The sequence below is a fragment of the Notolepis coatsorum genome, assembly GCF_963971535.1.
Source record: "Notolepis coatsorum genome assembly, chromosome: 11".
In the NCBI taxonomy this organism is placed as follows: domain Eukaryota; kingdom Metazoa; phylum Chordata; class Actinopteri; order Aulopiformes; family Paralepididae; genus Notolepis; species Notolepis coatsorum.
Window position 1 is genome coordinate 54,642,912 of NC_140175.1, and position 20,545 is coordinate 54,663,456.

At 42.7% G+C, this 20,545-nt stretch overlaps 1 protein-coding gene across 2 annotated transcripts in view; it reads left to right on the forward strand.

Moving 5' to 3' along the window:
* coro1cb (coronin, actin binding protein, 1Cb) overlaps positions 1-20,545 on the forward strand; it is a 127,119-nt gene that overhangs the window by 74,505 nt on the left and 32,069 nt on the right. For both annotated transcript variants that reach the window (XM_084324245.1, XM_084324246.1), the window contains exons 4-7: positions 6,872-7,001; positions 13,746-13,927; positions 16,584-16,703; positions 17,804-17,908. In XM_084324245.1, coding sequence (XP_084180371.1) covers positions 6,872-7,001; positions 13,746-13,927; positions 16,584-16,703; positions 17,804-17,908 — 537 coding nt within the window. The remainder of the gene's footprint in view (positions 1-6,871; positions 7,002-13,745; positions 13,928-16,583; positions 16,704-17,803; positions 17,909-20,545) is intronic.

A 20,545-nucleotide genomic window follows, 5' to 3' on the forward strand; every position in this document is an offset into this window, starting at 1 on the left:
GTTTTTATGATGTCTGTCCATGTCCAAAATCAGGGACCATGATGGAAATAAGTGCTTGCACTTTACTCCACAATAAAAATCAATCAATCAATCAATCAATCAGATCAATGCAAGATTTTATATATATAGAGTCCTTACCTGGTCTCTGATAATAATAAGAAATAATCCAATTATCTGATCGCCATTCCAAATACTGCTTGTACACATTCCGTCCCACATTGCCTGGCATTGCATATTAAGGGGGGGGGGGGGGGGGGGGGCAGCCTCGCAGATGTAACGTTATAAAGGCATGCCTCGCCGGAGTATTTAAACCCCCCCTGCACGGCTCAGATCGGCCCGGAAAAGAAACTACACCATTTCTAGGCGGCGGTATTTGCCCTTTTGCGAGCTCAGACCCATTCCCAATGATAACATCAGGCTGGATGGATGAAAAATGAATGGTTATAGCTAATAAAAGAAATAACGATTAAACCCTGAGTTTTCCCATGATTGGCGCTGAATAGTTGGTGAGTTAACCCGACTTTTCTCGTGACTGGCGTTGAATGAGTTAAGAAGAGCCTCCGTTTTCCTATAATAAGACAGGACATCCTCACCTAAGAGTTTAGACCAGTCCAATTTGACCCTGGAGCGGTCATTAACCTCCCTGGTCAACCTCCCTAAATCAATAAAACAAATAAAGGGGATGTGATCGCTCAAAGATGCCTCATACACAATCTCCATAGAGCGCAGATTGGCATGGGCATCGGCCATGCATATACAGTGATCAAGCCAGGATGTTGTGTGCCAGGCTTCACTAATATAAGAAAAGCTGTCAGCTGGCAGAAGCACTTGGCTGGAAATTGTGAGTTCACTGTGACTGTCTGTCAAGTGTCAATACAGAATTTTATCAAATGCCTAGCAAATAGATAACTTATATCTGAGATGTCAGCATTCCAATCACCAACCACATACACAAGTACAGACATTAACCTGTATAAAGCAGTTGATAAAAGCAAGTTTGTCAATATAATCATCCTCATTGTGTAGAGTAGACATTCATAAGGGGTGAATACGTTGAGAGGACGATAAACTCCTTGCTGTTGTGTTTATCGTACGGTCGGCAATACACCAGTCGACTTCAAGTCTGATAACACTGATCAGTGATCACTGAGTCCAGTTTTTTGTGCCAGAGGATAGCAACACCTCCAGCTATCCTCCCCCTCACTATTCCCATAGACAGGTCAGTCGTTGACTCACCAACACCATGAAAGTCGGCATTAACACTTTGTATGCCACTCACGTCTTTTCTCGGGTTTACCCCCCGACCGTTGAATGCCACGTCACGAGTACTCTCGTTTTTTTTTTTTTTTTTTTATATTAGCATTCTGAAATCATATTGCATCAAGCGAGCCTACCGTTGGAGATCCAGGCACCGCCGGCGCTCGGATGTGAAAAAAAGCGCCCCCTATCGTCTCCCAGATGGTAAATCACCCTTTTGGATTGGACTCAATGAAAGTGAATGGGGGAACGGATTTCTGACTCCACATTTTACTTCTCACTGATGTAACCGGGGTCTACCAGAGTTCATTCTGGAGCCTTGGTGCCGCGGCGAATGTGTTCTACTGTACACACGGTGGATCAATACAATTATCGATTTTTTCGAATGGCGATCGGAAATTGGAATAAACCATTTGGATACCATCTGACCTCAGGTAAGGAATCTATGTTATCAGTCTTAGGATAATCAGACTCGTTTTCACGGATATATAAGCGTTTCCCCTATGTGATTTAGCTGTTTTGACTGTAAAAGCCATCAGGAAATAAGAGCAGCGATTATCAGCGCGCGGCACGATCGTGCGTGCGCACACATATACTATCGATCATCTAGCGTTTATTTGAAAACGATTCATAAATAGGCAGACAAATGACAACGTTCTGGAATATTCCAGTAAAAGACGATTATCATAGAATGGGTTGTTTTTTCCGCGAAAACAAATGATTTTCAAAATGCTATCAAACGGAAATGAAGCGATAAAAAAACAATCTGCCTTGACAATGTTGACTGGAAAATGAGTCTTTGATAAGCGACGGGCAGATTAGACACCATAATTTAAAACATAGATTAGGCGATATTAAGTTAACATTGGGAGTGGATGGTGGCATTCAAGGGGGTAAAAAGGAAAACACGGCTGGCAATCAAAGTGTTAAAAGAGTTCAAGAGGCCCAGGTCTTGTTTAGACCTAGTGTGTCTACCATTACCACAACCTAGGGCGGGATCCACAAAGAATGGATTGCACGGTGCTAATTGCATCCTACTTACAATTAGGGCTGGGCGATATGGCCTCTAAATGATATTGCGATATATTTTGGCTATATCACGATACACGATATATATCGCGATATTTTTACATTTCCTCTAAAGCACTTAAAAATGCTTGATTTAACCCTTTGATGCATACAGTCACGCCAACATGATGATTCTAGTAGTCCCTGCAACATATGTCTGCATTAAACCATTCCTATTTATACTGTAGTCATTAGAATTTTCTTTTTTGCAAAAGGGGTAAATCACAACAAACAAATTTAACAACATTTAACAAAACTGTTTTTATTCAAGGCAATTGCAAAATGCACATAAGCTTTTAGCAGCTGATAAATGAAAATAAAGTGCCAAATGATGTAGGCTTACATACTGTAGCTTATTTCTGTAGAGTTCAACCTCAATGAGCCATAACAAAAACAGAGCTCAATGAAAGTGCAGAAACCCAATTACATTTGAAAATAACATAAATGAAAGTGCACTCTTTGTCCATGCCACTAGACATTTTAAAATAACATAAATGAAAGTGCACTTTGTCCATACCACTAGACTAGGCATTTTAAAATAACATAAATGAAATTGCACTCTTTGTCCATGCCACTAGACATTTTAAAATAACATAAATGAAAGTGTACTCTGTCCATACCAGTAGGTATTTTAAAATAACATACATGAAATTGCACTCTTTGTCCATGCCACTAGACATTTTAAATGAAAGTACACTTTTTGTGCATAATGTCAAACAACAGTTCTGGTCAAAAACGGTAAACTAAAAATTGCTGCATTTTGTGCATGGTTGTGTCCTGTGTGTTTGTGACAACCAGTCAGTACCAACAGGTATCTAGAGGTTTTGTGCCAAAAACACAAGCCTATCAACTAGGGATGCACCGAATGGGAAATTCTTGGCCGAAACCGATACCGAAAATAGGAAACGGTTGGCCGAAAATGATTAATATGAATATATATATAATGTATTTTTTTCTTTTTTGGCTACCTGATTATGGCAAAAGACATGATTATGGCAAAACTTTACTTAAATAATATTAATAATCACTATTATGGGCCCATAAAACATTTATTCAGCACTTTTGAATGCATACATTAATTCCAGACTGACTGCTGAAAGATTGTACAATTTAAACATTTTCTCTTTGCATACAACAATCAATCAATCAATCAATCAGATTTATTTATATAGCACATTTCACATGACACGTGTCAACCAAAGTGCTGTACAGAGGGTAGATACACATAGATACATATTGACAACAATCACACTCCGTTTTATGGGAGGGCACACAGGCAAACACATAGGAAAACGGCATGAGTCAGTGAACGGGAAAGGCTAGTAGGTAAAAGTCAAGTGCATTTTCTTTTCTCTGTAGGATAACTACAAGTGCATTCAGAACAAAGCCAAGGTGCTTTAAAACTGCATAAAGATCTGCATAAAGACACACACACACACACACACACACACACACACACACACACACAAGAGGTGTTGATGTACTTGATGTTTGTTTGTTGTGTTGCATATTTGAAATAAACTTCAATCAAATCAAACCCCCCCTCTTAAAAACAAAAACCTGTGTTTAACCTAGCCATCTATAAAACATCATGCTAAAACTGTGAAACAAATGTCCTACTCCCCTTAAGAAATAAATACATAGCAAACATCACTCAGTTATGCAATAGTGCTGCTGCTTTTTATTTTGTTAAAATCTTTTAGTTAATAAGACTAAAAGACTACAATATGACTACAACGATTCATGATGGCTTCCTGTCCTCGCATTTCCATTTCCGGTTTTAACGTAAAATTTTCAACAACAGATTGCTGCTAATTAAACACTTCATGGAAACGGAGTAACGTTAACGGTATGTGGAGTTCATACGTGTAGTGTAGTATGAACTCGACATACCGTTAACGTTACTCCGTTTCAAGTTTGTGAGAGAGAGGAAAGCAGGAGTCTGCACGCTGCAGCGCTTCTCGAGGAAAGCACTGCGAGTGTCCTCTGGGCCGCGGCGCCATATAAACTGACGCGACAACATATACTTGATGTTTGCGATATAGTACAGTACTACATCATGTAGAGTAGAACAATTCGTGATACATTGAGTATACTCGATATATCGCCCACCCCTACTTACAATTCATTATGAATTGATTTTCAATCAATCAAATTTGATTGATTGAAACTTTTATTAACAGATTGCAGAATGGGTACAATACAGTAAGGCTCAATACACACAATTGTTAAGGGGATGCAGACCAGAGAAAGACTTTCGTCTTGTTTACACCAGGGTCCCCCATTTTCAATTCATAATGAATTGTAAGTAAGGGTGCAATTAGCACCGTGCAATCCATTCTTTGTGGATCCCGCCCCTAGTGTGTCTACCATTACCACAACCTAGAGTGTCTACCGATACCACAACCTTTTTCAATACTGTAGTTTCTTTTTAGTCAAACTTTTTCACACTTTCAACTTTCAGCAGCTTTTTCACATGGCCTGCAGCATTCAAACATTCAAATTCGGCACATCATTCAAAATGTTGGTACAAGCATTTACACAATAGTTCAGGCTAGATTTGGCAATGGATCGTATCAGATTATAACTTGGATATTTTTTTTCCGATATCCAATCCAGAGTTTGTGGCCAGTATTGGACCGATACTGAAACTTGAGTATCATCCTGCACGTTGATTAGTATCGCTGAGAGGGCGGTGTCGTGTTTAGTCTCTTCAGGTTTCTACTTGACTAGGACTGAGCTAGGACTGTTTGGGCAGAGGGTGGTTATCCTTTGATTTCTTTTAGAGACTTGTTTACTGCTTAGTCTCCTATCATTCTTTCTGCCACATCCTTCTTCATCCAGCCTGCACTGTTTTCATTCCCCATGAGTCACATTTTGGGTATTGATGTCTGTGCAGCGCCGGGTAATGTTAGCGCTGTAACCCTAACTCCCTGTGTGTGTGTGTGTGTGTGTGTGTGTGTGTGTGTGTGTGTGTGTGTGTGTGTGTGTGAACCTGTGTGTCGTGTCGTGTGGTAATCAGACCCACAGCCTCCTACAGTGAGAGGTCAGAGAGATGAAGTCATTCAGGCTCTGTGATTCTGGCCTTATTTGGTCTGATGGAGCTTGGACAGATAGATAAATAAATAATCGGAGCAGGAACTCTGACTGAAATCAACTCAACAGTTAAAGCCCTCAGAGACCGGGACTATGTTTCAGTGAAACTAGACAACCTACGATATCCATTGATACCAACCATGTCATTCTAGCTCGTCGGGAAGGGGGGTAAATAATGCTCCAAAGTTTTCAAAGGGGTCCCTTTCTTGACCTCTGACCTCAAGATATGTGAATGAAAATGGGTTCTGTGGGTACCCACGGGTCTCCCCTTTACATGCCTTGCATTGCATGCAACATGGAATTTTCCTAGGTTCATTGACCATTAGGGATGGGTACCGAATTCGGTACTTACCGAAACACGTTGGTACTACCGAGTATCGATTCACGCAAGATACAGTTTTTTTTTTTTTACACTTTTATTTAGGTAGCAGTTGCTAGCATGTCAGTGTATCTTGTTGAATCATCATCATCATCAGGTGGCTTCTTCGTTCCGAAGGTTGCCTATCACTCTCCAACTCATTCTGTCCCCACTTATTCTCTCCAACTCCATGACTCCGCCTCTCACTCCACTCCAATCCAGTGGATTGAATGGCTCATTCAAAATGTTTTGAGTTTCAACGTTTTAGGATGTTAGGAGTCTCTGTGTAAGTGTTTCATGGAAGTGTTTTATTTTGATGGATCTGTATAGAAACTGGCTTTGTTTACTTTTAGCTGTTTTACCTGCTGTTTCAGATACTCAGTACTTCACTCCTCCAATTGATATTCAAATCAGCCCAATAGGAAATGTTGCTGACATCCTGCAGTATCTTTGGCTCCACCACTAGTTCTCTGTCGCCTCCCTCAGGCTGAACACTGTCGGTACACTGTATGCTGTGCTCCGCTGTAGAGCTGTATTCCCTTTACTGGTCCCTCTGGGGGTGAAACTCCTGACATATAACCAGTAAATCATTCTGCTTCTCAAGGGAGGAAGGACAGGGGAGCACAGATCTCATTAAAATATGTGCGATATTCAGCATTCTTTTTTATAACCTGACTGCCTTTAAATGGTGAAACATTATGAACAAACAAAACGGGAAAGAAATGGACTTTTTTAAATAAAGAATGCAGTTAATTGTGGAAGCTTCCTGCTGGAAGCTTGTATTTTATACCCTTCATGGATGAGAGGAAAACCAAGGGATGAGGGGATATAAACGCTCACTTCCTTCACAAAATAACCAAATCCCATTTTGTTTGGCAGCCATTTTTCATCTGGGCATTTTGGGGATTCACCCCTCGACTCGAGGGAAGACAACGATGAGAAGAAAACATTTGACCTGGAACCAAATGCAGCACATAGCAGATGAATCCACTTGACTGACACACTCCAGACGCCCTCCACCCCTCTACTCTAGTTTAATTATCATATCCTGTGTATTAGTAAATGTTCACCATGTCTTGTGTGTGTTTGTAGGTGTGGCAGATCCCAGAGAACGGCTTGACCATTGCCCTGGCTGAGCCTGTGGTGGTCTTGGAGGGACATTCTAAGAGGGTGGGCATCGTCACCTGGCACCCTACAGCCCGCAATGTCCTGCTCAGCGCAGGTAGGCCCCCGCCACAGCCCTGTGACCTCGATACAGCCCTGTGACCTCGATACACCCCTGTGACCTCAATACAGTCCTGTGAGCTCGATACAGCCCTGTGAGCTCGATACACCCCTGTGACCTCAATACAGCCCTGTGAGCTCGATACACCCCTGTGACCTCAATACAGCCCTGTGACCTCAATACAGCCCTGTGAGCTCGATACACCCCTGTGACCTCAATACAGCCCTGTGACCTCAATACAGCCCTGTGAGCTCGATACACCCCTGTGACCTCAATACACCCCTGTGACCTCAATACAGCCCTGTGAGCTCGATACAGCCCTGTGACCTCGATACACCCCTGTGACCTCAATACAGCCCTGTGAGCTCGATACACCCCTGTGACCTCAATACAGCCCTGTGACCTCAATACAGCCATGTGACCTCACTACAGCCATGTGACCTCGATACACCCGTGACCTCAATACAGCCCTGTGACCTCAATACAGCCCTGTGACCTCAATACAGCCATGTGGGTGGACGGTATAAACGGTATACGGTATAAACGGTATTAATTTGCTCTACGGTATGGATTTTGACTATACCGTGTAACCGGTAGAGCAGCTCTAAAATAGCAATGACCTCATGTAACCACAGCGCGACTATTTCAATCGCATTTGCCCCTAAAAATAGATAGAATTAGTCATAGATAATAGATATGTGCAAACTGGAAAAAGTTATTTAGGAGGCTTCGCGCAGTGGGCGTGTCAACACGCAATTGTCATTTCATAATAAACACATATCACCGCGGCGCACAGCAAGTTTCAATTTCAGTTCCTGGCATTTTTAACCAGTGGAGAAAGGTAAGAGATGTCCCTATCGTTTTTCTTATATGAATTATTCTACGTTAATAAAACATACCTGGTGATCAACTACAGTTTGCTGTAAACATTATGATATGCGTGTAGTGTTATGATAACGACGGCTGCAACGGGAGCCGGGAGGACGGCTGCAGCAGAGGATTTGCGAATAGCATGCAGCTGCAGAGCCGCAGAGCCAGCGGCGCTTTCAGGTCAGGTCCGCTCAACAGCGCCCCCCCCCACCCAACGGCTGAAAGCTGTGACCAGACCTGAAAGCGCCGCTGGCTCTGCGGCTCTGCAGCTACATATGCTTCTAGCAAAATCCAGCATCCAGCCCGGCTGTTTGCAATGGGAGCAGCACGGACTCGGGACTTATTTTATTTGGAATATAATGACTTTATACGCAAAAGTAGCCTAGTTTTAAGTTAAAATATTATAAATCTACATGCCTTGAGAATGTCATTCTTTATATAGCCTGCCTATCAGGCAAAAAAATTATTCTAACGGAAACACTGATACCGTGATATATACCGTTACCGTCTATGCTTCAATTTATACCGTGATATACATTTTAGACCATACCGTCCACCCTGTGACCTCACTACAGCCATGTGACCTCGATACACCCCTGTGACCTCAATACAGCCATGTGACCTCACTACAGCCATGTGACCTCGATACACCCCTGTGACCTCAATACAGCCCTGTGACCTCAATACAGCCCTGTGACCTCACTGCAGGCCCATGACCTCACTACAGCCTCATGACCTCACTACAGCTTCATGACCTCACTACAGCTTCATGACCTCACTACAGCTTCATGACCTCACTACAGCTTCATGACCTCACTACAGCCTCATGACCTCACTACAGCTTCATGACCTCACTACAACCTCATGACCTCACTACTGCCTCATGACCTCACTACAGCTTCATGACCTCACTACAGCTTCATGACCTCACTACAGCTTCATTACCTCACTACAACCTCATGACCTCACTACAGCCTCATGACCTCACTACAGGTTGACCTCACTACAGCCTCATGACCTCACTACAGCCTCATGACCTCACTACAGCTTCATGACCTCACTACAACCTCATGACCTCACTACAGCCTCATGACCTCACTACAGGTTGACCTCACTACAGCCTCATGACCTCACTATGGCCCTGTGACCTCACTATGACCTCACTATGGCCTCACTACAACCTCATCATCTCACACTACATGATTTCATAACTATTCACCTCTTGCACAATTTATTACAGATGCATCAGTTCACAGACCTCACTTAAGAAATATCTGTTGACCGGAATGTTGGTAATAAATTGTGCAAGAAGGTCTCTTAAAGGAAAACTCCAACATTTTGGGAAATTAGCTTATTTAACATCTTCCCTGGAGTTAGACAAGAAGATACATACCTTTTTTGTCTCTGTGCGTGCATTTAGCTTAGGGAACAGTCGCTCCGTTAGCATAGCTTAGCTTCATCACTGGAAGTGAGGCGGGGCCGGAGCCTTACAGTGTATAGTTTGATTGATTGATTGAAAAGTTTATTAACAGATTGCAGAATACACTCCAAATACAACTCCAAAACGTTCATGTAAACATGTTGTGACCTGTGTATTCACCACGTGGAGAAATAAAAAATAATTGAATTAGACAATTACGTTTTATAAGCAAATAATATACTCTGATTTTTTTTTTTGCCCAACCACTCCTGTAACGTTAGTTTAGGTTCGTGTTAACGTTAGATAATGTACAAAATAAACGTTTTCCGCTGCTATAAACAACGTTTTATTTTGACAACCCCAGAAAGGAAGTCATTATATATAGGGATGCACGATAATTATCGGGCCGATAATTATCGGGCCGATATCAGCAATTATGACGTCATCCCGATAAACTCGATAACGTTATTGATAGCTCCGATAACATATAATACATTTTTTGGTTAAAAGAAATCCGGTGTGGGTGGATTTGGATGAAGGGCGCTTGTTTTTATTATAGCCTCCTCCCGTTTTGCCAGTACTGTGGTAAAACTGATAGCGTGTGGTTTAGGAACAGGGAGTTTTTCACAAATAGAGCGCTCCCTTTCTTGGCTGTGACGTAGTCACGTTACATTCGGAGACAGACAGTCGATCTGCCAATTACGTCCCACGGCTTGCACCCACCTCTTCTTCTTACCACCAATCAGAAGCTCTCGTTCGTTTATTTACCTCCGGATTGTCAGCCATTACTCTACTCGGAGCTAACGTTATCTCCCCGCCAGCCACATTGACAAGTACGAGCGCTTATACATTACTGGCAAATGTCTTGTTGCACTTGTGGCAACGAGTGTTGTCAGCATCGACTTTAGTAAAATAGACCCAGACTTTTGAACATTTCGTTCTCTCCGCCATTATGAGAGCAGAGCTGTCTGTACTGAGTCGGCAGCGCAGCACCCGTGTGAGTGAGTGTGTGTGTGTGTGTGAGTGAGTGTGTGTGTGTGTGGGAGGGAGCCCGCTCGCAGGCAGAGACAGAGGCAGGAGAGATAATAGACAACGGCCAACAAGATTAGTTTGCGACGTTTAAATTCCTCAAAAAAAACCTCCATAATTTCTCGAGTACCGATAGCAGTACCGATGACGTCGGAGCTTATAAATACAAAAAAAAAAAAAAAAAGATTTGATAAAAAAGATATATATATATATATATATATATATATACAGTTAAAAAAAATATTATAATACAATAAATATCGGTTATCGGTATCGGTATCGGCTTGAGGAGCATAAAGTTATCGGTATCGGTGTCAAAAAATCAATATCGTGCATCCCTAATTATATATACTTTACCATCCTGATCTGTGTTAGCTCCGGTTAGCTCAGAGTAGGCCTGCCACGATAACACATTTTGCTGGGCGATTAATTGCCCCCGAAAATATCGCGATAAGCGATATTATTGCGACCGGTTAGAGAATTTTTTTTGAGAAATGTATTTCCCAAAACTTTATTTTGAAGCCCACCGCTCCGTCTTTTCCGGTGTTTTAGACTTTTATTTTGAAGCCCACCGACCGGACCGGAAGTATTGTTGTGATTATCCTAAGCAGAACCTATGGACAACTTGTCTCGTCCGGTTCTGTTTTTGAGCTAATGATAAAACAAATTGTTGGTGAACAACTAACTTTAGGTTAGTTTTAACGTTAGCTACTAACGTTAGATGCAGCTACTACAGGCAATCAACGATGAGGAGGAAGCGTCAAAGCAGTATATAATAGAATAGCTGTGGTGCGTAAGCACTGCAGCACGACTCGAAACTACCGGAGTGTTATAATAAATTAATTCATGTTTAACTTGTCCCCGTGTCCAGTCCTTTGACTAGCCCCACCCGTTCATTGTAAACAATGATGCATGTAATTGTATTAACGTTATTCTGTGTTGTACTTGTAGCTATGCTATACGTTGTATTTCGTTTGTTAGCTATTTAGCTAATGTTGTTAGCATGGAATGAGAATCAAAGCTCTATCTTTCATCTTTATTTAGCAGTCCAGTTTCTCCGGGCAGTAGCGAGTAACTACTTGGGTCTAAAAATAGCTAACGTTACACTACAAATAATGCTACTTGGTTAAAAGGAGCAACACTATTGAGAAATGTAGTTAAGCTATGTGGCATTGCTACTGCCCCACGGAGCTCCCGTGCTGTACTCTAGTAACGTCAGCGGCCCGCCTCCCAACACGGACAGTGACTGACAAGGGGCACTGGTTCCGCCTCATTAAAACAAACGCGCAAATAGCAATTAATCGCGCCCGTCAAAATCATTGCATTCATTTTAATTATCGCAGCAATTAATCGATTTATTGCTTATCGCGGCAGGCCTAGCTCAGAGCGTCCGGTATAACAATACCAGCCATTGGATTACTGTTTTCTAAATTGGGGAGGCTTTTAATCGTCAAGGTAAGAGGATTTCAAGTCATGGTATCCATAAACTTCAATCGGTTCGGAGCCTTTGAATGAATGAGAATGTAAACAAACACGGCGTCACGTTGACATCACTGGCTGCGCTCAGAGAGGAGTGGTTGGGCAAAAAAAAAATTCGAGTATATTTGCTTATAAAACGTAATTGTCTAATTCAATTATTTTTTATTTCTCCACGTGGTGAATACACAGGTCACAACATGTTTACATGAACGTTTTGGAGTTGTATTTGGAGTGTATTCTGCAATCTGTTAATAAACTTACAATCAATCAATCAAACTATACACTGTAAGGCTCCGGCCCCGCCTCACTTCCAGTGATGAAGCTAAGCTATGCTAACGGAGCGACTGTTCCCTAAGCTAAATGCACGCACAGAGACAAAAAAGGTATGTATCTTCTTGTCTAACTCCAGGGAAGATGTTAAATAAGCTAATTTCCCAAAATGTTGGAGTTTTCCTTTAAAGCTGCATGTGTCATGGTGGAAAGAGCAGTAGTCTCTTAAAGCTGCATGTGTCATGGTGGAAAGAGCAGTAGTCTCTTAAAGCTGCATGTGTCATGGTGGAAAGAGCAGTAGCCTCTTAAAGCTGCAGGTGTCATGTTGGAAAGAGCAGTAGCCTCTTAAAGCTGCAGGTGTCATGTTGGAAAGAGCAGTAGTCTCTTAAAGCTGCAGGTGTCATGGTGGAAAGAGCAGTAGCCTCTTAAAGCTGCAGGTGTCATGGTGGAAAGAGCAGTAGCCTCTTAAAGCTGCAGGTGTCATGGTGGAAAGAGCAGTAGCCTCTTAAAGCTGCAGGTGTCATGGTGGAAAGAGCAGTAGTCTCTTAAAGCTGCAGGTGTCATGGTGGAAAGAGCAGTAGCCTCTTAAAGCTGCAGGTGTCATGGTGGAAAGAGCAGTAGCCTCTTAAAGCTGCAGGTGTCATGGTGGAAATAGCAGTAGCCTCTTAAAGCTGCAGGTGTCATGGTGGAAAGAGCAGTAGTCTCTTAAAGCTGCAGGTGTCATGGTGGAAAGAGCAGTAGTCTCTTAAAGCTGCAGGTGTCATGGTGGAATGAGCAGTAACGTCACGGTGACCAAATGCGTCCACATTTTTATAGGATTCTATCACATTTTCATAACAATAGCGAATATAACTTACCCTGCGCCATTTTCATTGAGGTTTCTTACAAATTAACAATGTTTTATTTGTCCTTTATATGCGGATAACATTCAAATCTTAAATTGTACCATTATCTTCCCGTTTAGACAACAAACATAATGCTAATGATGCACTTTTGTTAAGATAATTGGGTGACCATTCTCGATCACTGTACTCGGGTCCCATTAATAGTTTAACGCTGTTCAGATCACGTCAAAGAATAACTCTGAGGCACCAAATCTTCCACTGATTGCTATGTTGTGATCCACTCCTAGGCGGAAACAGCCGGAGGTAAGTCAGTACTGGGAGACAAGTGATATCCCCAGTTCAAAAGGTAGGCGATACTGTCACCTGGCGAGATTCGTCAATGCAATTCCAACGTAGGCAGATGTGCCAGGGAGACCCAGGGAGCTCCGGCTGAGTGTTTAGAATGGGGATCAAAGGAAAAAGATCAAATGATCTAAAAACGAGATATTACATTTTTGGCACTCAACCGTTGGCGGCGAAACATAAGATATTATGTTTTTGGCACAGAAAGAGTTAAAGCTCCAGGCGTGGTGGTGGAAAGGCTCTCTAAGCTGAAATAAAATGGTCTTACATTATTTGGGGAATATAACATTTGATATATGTATGAATATGATATTTATCTGTGGATATCTGGGTTATGAAGACACATTTCCTTCACCACAGCCATGACCACATCTAAAAAGATTAGGAACCCCAGTAGTTACACTGTGTGTGTGTGTGTGTGTGTGTGTGTGTGTGTGTGTGTGTGTGCCTCCCTTCCTCCCTCCCTCCCTCCCTCCCTCCCTCCAGGCGGTGACAACCAGGTAATCATCTGGAACGTGGGGACGGGCGAGGCCATGATCAACCTGGAGGACGTCCACCCAGACGTCATCTACAGCGCCTGCTGGAGCCGCACCGGCAGCCTGATCTGCACGGCCTGCAAGGACAAGAAGATCCGCGTCATTGACCCCCGCAAGGAGAAGGTCATAGCGGTGAGCAGCAGCGCAGCAGATGAATGTCTGGCGGGCGCTTTTATCCACGGCACCCTGCGGTACCTTGAGAGTAAACCCTAGATCGTATGGTATTGAGACGGGGACTGAACCATAGTATTGACATCGTAGTATGAAATGATGCAATATCTATATTGTGAATTATATGTTTTTATGATTCTTAAAACGGTGCAGCCTTACTAACCTGTCTGTCTGTGTATGTTCATGCATCCACTAGGGATGGGAATTTGAAGGCATATTAATATTTGATTATTCTATTGAATAGATTTTGGTTAACCAGATATCCTGAAAGCAGTCACTAGTTACTAACGTTAGCCACAACTTCTAACGTTTCACAACTACACACGTAGCTGGCAAGTTAACAAATCATACTTATTCGACTGCAAGGTAAAGTAAACTTACCACTGTGGCTCTTCATCTGAAACCTTTCAGATTAAACTCTTGACTTGACTTGACTTTCCAGGAGCTCTTAGAGGGAAAATAACTCTATATTAGCTCCAATAGCTCCTAAGCGCCATAGCTCTAATAGCTCCTAAGCGCCATAGCTCTAATAGCTCCATAGCTCCAATAGCTCCTATTAAGCGCCATAGCTCTAATAGCTCCTAAGCTTCATAGCTCCAATAGCTCCAATAGCTCCTAAGCGCCATAGCTCTAATAGCTCCTAAGCTTCATAGCTTCAATAGCTCCAATAGCTCCTAAGCTCCATAGCTCCAATAGCTCTAATAGCTCCTAAGCTCCATAGCTCCAATAGCTCCTAAGCTCCATAGCTCCAATAGTTCCTAAGCAAAACAGAGTTGCTTCACCTGCCGGCCAAATCCTCCCCGCTGACCGACCTTGCCATCACAGTGGAGAATGTAGCCGTGGCTCATCCCCGACCGCCAAGAACCTAGGTGTAGTCATTGGGTCTCATTCACCAACGGACTTGCAACAAAAAGGGCTTTCTCTTAGGGCCATTTGAGACCTTTTCGGGCAAGACATGAATATAGACAATATATTATAATATAATATTAACACTTTCCGTGCCAGCCTCCGTGTCCTATTTACCCCGTTGAATGCCATCGCTCCATTCAATGACAGAGCTCTCATATTTGCGAATGCATAAACTATATCTTAAATGATGCGTCTAATACGACCGTCGCTTATCAAGGACTTGTTTGCAGTCAACATTGTCGAAACGGATTGTTTTTTAATCGGTTCATTTCCGTTTTATACCATTTTGAAAAACGCTCGTTTTTTTTTAAACTTTCAGAAAAAGAAAAAGATTTTGCAGGAATCGCGCTTTACGGTAATACACAAAACACGTTGTCATTTTTTGGCCTATTTATGAATCGTTTTCAAATAAACGCTAGATTATCGATAGTATATGTGTACTTATGCACGCTATAGAAGCAGGCTGAAAAATCCATTATCTTAATTCCTGATCAGCTACACACTCACAGCCACATACACACATAGGGGACACGTTGATATATAGGTGAAAACAGCTCTGATTATCCCAATACTGGTAAAATAGATTCCTTACCTCAGATCAGATGTTCTCCAAAAAGATTATTCCAATTCCTGATCGCCATTCCAAATATTGATCGCGTTTATTGATCCAACGCTGGGTACTGGAAATACCGATTCCACACTGTTCTGATGGTGGGAAATGACTTGGATCGTCTCCGGTTACTTTGCCTGACAAGTAAAATGTGGATTCTGGACTCTTTTTTTCCCATGCGTTTCATTCAATCCAATCCAATGGGGTGCAGTACCATCCGGAGAGACGATAGGGGGCGGTATTTTCCCTGTTCGAGCTCAGACAGATCCCCACTGGTAACGTGAGGCTATATTGATGAAATATGAATGGAAATCGCTAATAAAAAAAATTACGATTAAACGATGAGATTTCTTGTCGTTGTCACTCAACGGTTGGCATGAACTAACGAGATTTCCTGTCGTTGGCACTATATTAATTATACATGTTTTATTGGGATGGTTGGTGAATCCCAAAATCTGCCCGAAAAGGTCTCAAATGGCCCTAAGAGAAAGCCCTTTTTGTCGTAAGTCCTTGGTGAATGAGACCCATTGACGACCGGCTGAACTTCTCTGGTCACATCGCCGCAACAACCAGAACCTGCAGGTACCTCCTGAGTAACGTCAGAAGGATCCGCCCCTTCCTGACAAAAGAAGCCACTCAACTCCTTGTGCAATCAACAGTCATATCTCACCTCAACTACTGCAATGCACTGCTTGCTGGTCTACCGACCACCACCACCAGGCCACTTCAACTCATCCAGAACGCAGCCGCCCGCCTGATCTCCAGCCTACCAAAGTCAGCCCATGTTACCCCATTTCTTGGAGATCTGCACTGGCTCCCAATCGCTGCACAGATCACTGCCTTATATTAGCGAGTAGCCTCTCAAATCACAAATCTTTGTCAGGGCCACATATGGTGCACCGTTTCACTTTCGGCATAGCTATATTGCCTTCAAAATAAAAGCATGATAATGTTTTTTTGCCTCCTTTCTTGCCCAAATACCCCACGTAATTTCAAATAACTGAATATTCGAATAACCATGCCCATCCCTAGCATCCATCCATCCAACTGTCTGTCCAACTGCCTAACTAATTAATGTACTGTTTGTCTGTCTCTCAGGAGAAGGACAAGGCTCACGAGGGGGCTCGGCCAATGAGAGCCATCTTCCTGTCTGACGGAAACATCTTCACCACCGGATTCAGCCGCATGAGCGAGCGCCAGTTAGCCCTGTGGAACCCTGTATGTCTGATGTCACACACACACTTCTTGTGATGAGCTATAATGTATTATAATGTGTTTTAACTGTATATGAGTCATTAGAAGCTCTAATAACAGGTTCTAAGATACAATAACGCATAAACTGTATACAGCTATAATGTATTATAACTGTATGAGTCATTACAAGCTCTAATAACAGGTTATAAGATACAATAACGCGTATACAGCTATAATGTATTACAATGTGTTATAACAGTATATGAGACATGAGCTATAAACATAGTTTTATCACATATAATAACTAAGGCTGTCAATCGATTAAAATATTGAATCTGATTAATCGCATGATTGTCCATAGTTAACTCACGATTAATCGCAATCACATATTTTGTATCTGTTCTAAATCTACCCTAACCCTTTTACTGCCACACTACAGACGGTTAACCCTTTACTGTAGGGTTAACCTTCTGTAGTGTGGCAGTGAAAGGGTTAACCTGTGTATTGTCACAGTTAAAGGGTTAACCGTTTGGTAGTGTGGCAGTGAAAGGGTTAAACGGATCTTTTTCAAGTTTTTAATACTCTTATCAACATGAGTCAACAAATGCTTGCTTTATGCAGCCATTTAACACAAAAGGACGACCCTCATTTATTGCAAATTTGCATCAAATTCAAAACAGAGTGATGCACAAAATAATAATTTAAAACAATGAATAAAGTGTGCATGAAATAATAGGGGAAATAAAACGGTAGGAGCTTGTTACATTCACCCACACAAGGGCTGAGGATTCACCCCCGTCTCTCTCTCTCTCTCTCTCTCTCTCTCTCTCTCTCTCTCTCTCTCTCTCTCTCTCTCTCTCTCTCTCTCTCTCTCTCTCTCTCTCTCTCTCTCTCTCTCTCTCCCTCCCTCCCTCCCTCCCTCCCTCCCTCCCCCCCCATATTCTGTCTCTACTTAAGATTTAAATCTGCCACAGCATTGATGTCATTTAGATGGGCTATTGATGCAGGGCATTATCAAACAATTTTTTATTAAATTACAATTGTAAACAATTATAAATGTGCTCATAATACTTTATGGGTGAAGATGTATGTTTTAAATAAAGTGTTGCCCACTCTACCTCCAGAAAAGCATGGATGAGCCAATATCGGTCCATGAGATGGACACCAGTAATGGAGTCCTGCTTCCCTTCTACGACGCAGATACCAACGTAGTCTACCTGTGTGGGAAGGTCAGCCAGCTCTCTTACCATTATATACAGTGTTGCTCGAAAGTATGATGTAAGATTATGGTCGTTTCAGCCTGTCATCGATCGCTGCCTATCAGCCTTCATCGCCTCTCCTGGCTGTCTCTGCGTTGTGTTGATTTAGTTCACGGAGGCAAACGTTCTGTGGAATTCTGTCCTCCCACGTGCTTACTGACTAAAACACTCGTCTCTTCTCCCGGGTGTATTCGGAACAAAACATACATCCATTCATATCAAAAGGATAGTTTATTTACATAAACAAAGGTTCTCATACAGAATGAAGTGAATTGAAAGTCTTACTTACTATAACTACCCCATTACTAGCACTCTTCAGCCCTGCCCCCATCACTCCCAAGTCATGGGCAGACTGTTATCTCCAAGAATGCCGACCTTGAGCTCTGTGCAACTCTCTCTGTCTGTCTCTCTCTCTTCCCCCCAGAACAGGCCTGCGCTGTCATGTGAATTGTGTCTGTCCAAACACCGTCGATGTAAAAGACTAAAACCACTTTACCTGAATTAAAAGGTGTTATACCTACCGTACTTTTCTGACTATAAGCCGCGGCTTTTCCCCCCATTTTTCGACCCTGCGGCTTATATAACGGTGCGGCTAATCTATGGATTTTTACAGCTAACTGGGCGCACTCCCTCAGCTCTGTGACCGTCAGATCAGACTCCTAAATCTGCTGCAGCAGTGCACGCCTTGCCCCTCCTCCTCCCCCTCACATAACCACGTCAACAAACCATTACGGCAAGAGTCTAGTGTATGAGCAGCTCAGGGCTCCTCTTTCAACATAACTGAAAAGCATTAAACAAAATGACCCAGTCAACGAACTATTCACTTTAGTTTATTTATACATGAGGCGTTGTCTAATGTTATCTAGCTACTGATAGCTCCTGATATCAATGTCTGATATCATCAGTTTGGCACTCGATTTCGCAGGTGCTGGCTAGCGCTGGCTAACTGGCTATCGTTGCTACCTATATGTACCCGGCGCTGCTAACTGGCTAACGTTGCTACCTATATGTACCTGGCGCTGCTAACTGGCTAACGTTGCTACCTATATGTACCTGGCGCTGCTAACTGGCTAACGTTGCTACCTATATGTACCCGGCGCTGCTAACTGGCTAACGTTGCTACCTATATGTACCTGGCGCTGCTAACTGGCTAACGTTGCTACCTATATGTACCTGGCGCTGCTAACTGGCTAACGTTGCTACCTATATGTACCCGGCGCTGCTAACTGGCTAACGTTATCAGAGCTAACGTTGCTACCTATATGTACCTGACGCTGATAACTGGCTATCGTTATGAGAGCTAACGTTGCTACCTACTGTACCCGGCGCTGCTAACTGGCTAACGTTGCTACCTACATGTACCTGGCGCTGCTAACTGGCTAACGTTGCTACCTATATGTACCTGGTGCTGCTAACTGGCTAACGTTGCTACCTATATGTACCTGGCGCTGCTAACTAGCTAACGTTGCTACCTATATGTACCCGGCACTGCTCCTATATGTTCCCGGCACTGCTAACTGGCTATCATTATGAGAGCTAACGTTGCTACCTATATGTACCTGGTACTGCTAACTGGCTAACGTTGCTACCTATATGTACCCGGCGCTGCTAACTGGCTAACGTTGCTACCTATATGTACCTGGCGCTGCTAACTGGCTAAGGTTGCTACCTATATGTACCTGGCGCTGCTAACTGGCTAACGTTGCTACCTATATGTACCCGGCGCTGCTAACTGGCTATCGTTATGAGAGCTAACGTTGCTACCTATATGTATCTGGCGCTGCTAACTAGCTAACGTTGCTACCTATATGTACCCGGCGCTGCTCCTATATGTACCCGGCGCTGCTAACTGGCTATCGTTATGAGAGCTAACGTTGCTACTAGGGATGTCCGATATTATCGGCCGACCGATATTATCGGCCGATATCGGCAGTAAAATGTGATATCGGAAAATATCGGTATCGGTTAAAAAAAAAAAAAAAACAATAACAATATTTGTTATATATATATCCAGTGAAATTATTAGTTACCTGAAATTATTCAGTTTTTTGGGGGGGGAAACCCTGCATATATCGGTATCGGTTGATATCGGTATCGGAAATTAAGAGTTGGACAATATCGGAATATCGGTATCGGTAAAAAAGCCAATATCGAGCATCCCTAGTTGCTACCTATATGTACCCGGCGCTGCTAACTGGCTATCATTATGAGAGCTAACGTTGCTACCTATATGTACCTGGCGCTGCTAACTGGCTAACGTTGCTACCTATATGTACCCGGCGCTGCTAACTGGCTATCGTTATGAGAGCTAACGTTGCTACCTACTGTACCCGGTGCTGCTAACTGGATATCGTTCCTGTTTAAACAAAAATGTTAATAAATGGGAGCTTCCTCAAACGGCCATCTCTTTCCCGACAATCCCCTCTGTGCACGAACCCTTACATATGGTAATTAAACATTAAAACGCCTGCGGCTTATAGTCCAGTGCGGCTTATATATGTACACATCATTCAATTTAGCTTATAGCTTAGCTTATATTCAGGTGCGGCTTATAGTGCGAAAAGTACGGTACGTACTTTGCATAAATTACCCTGTTATATATAATCA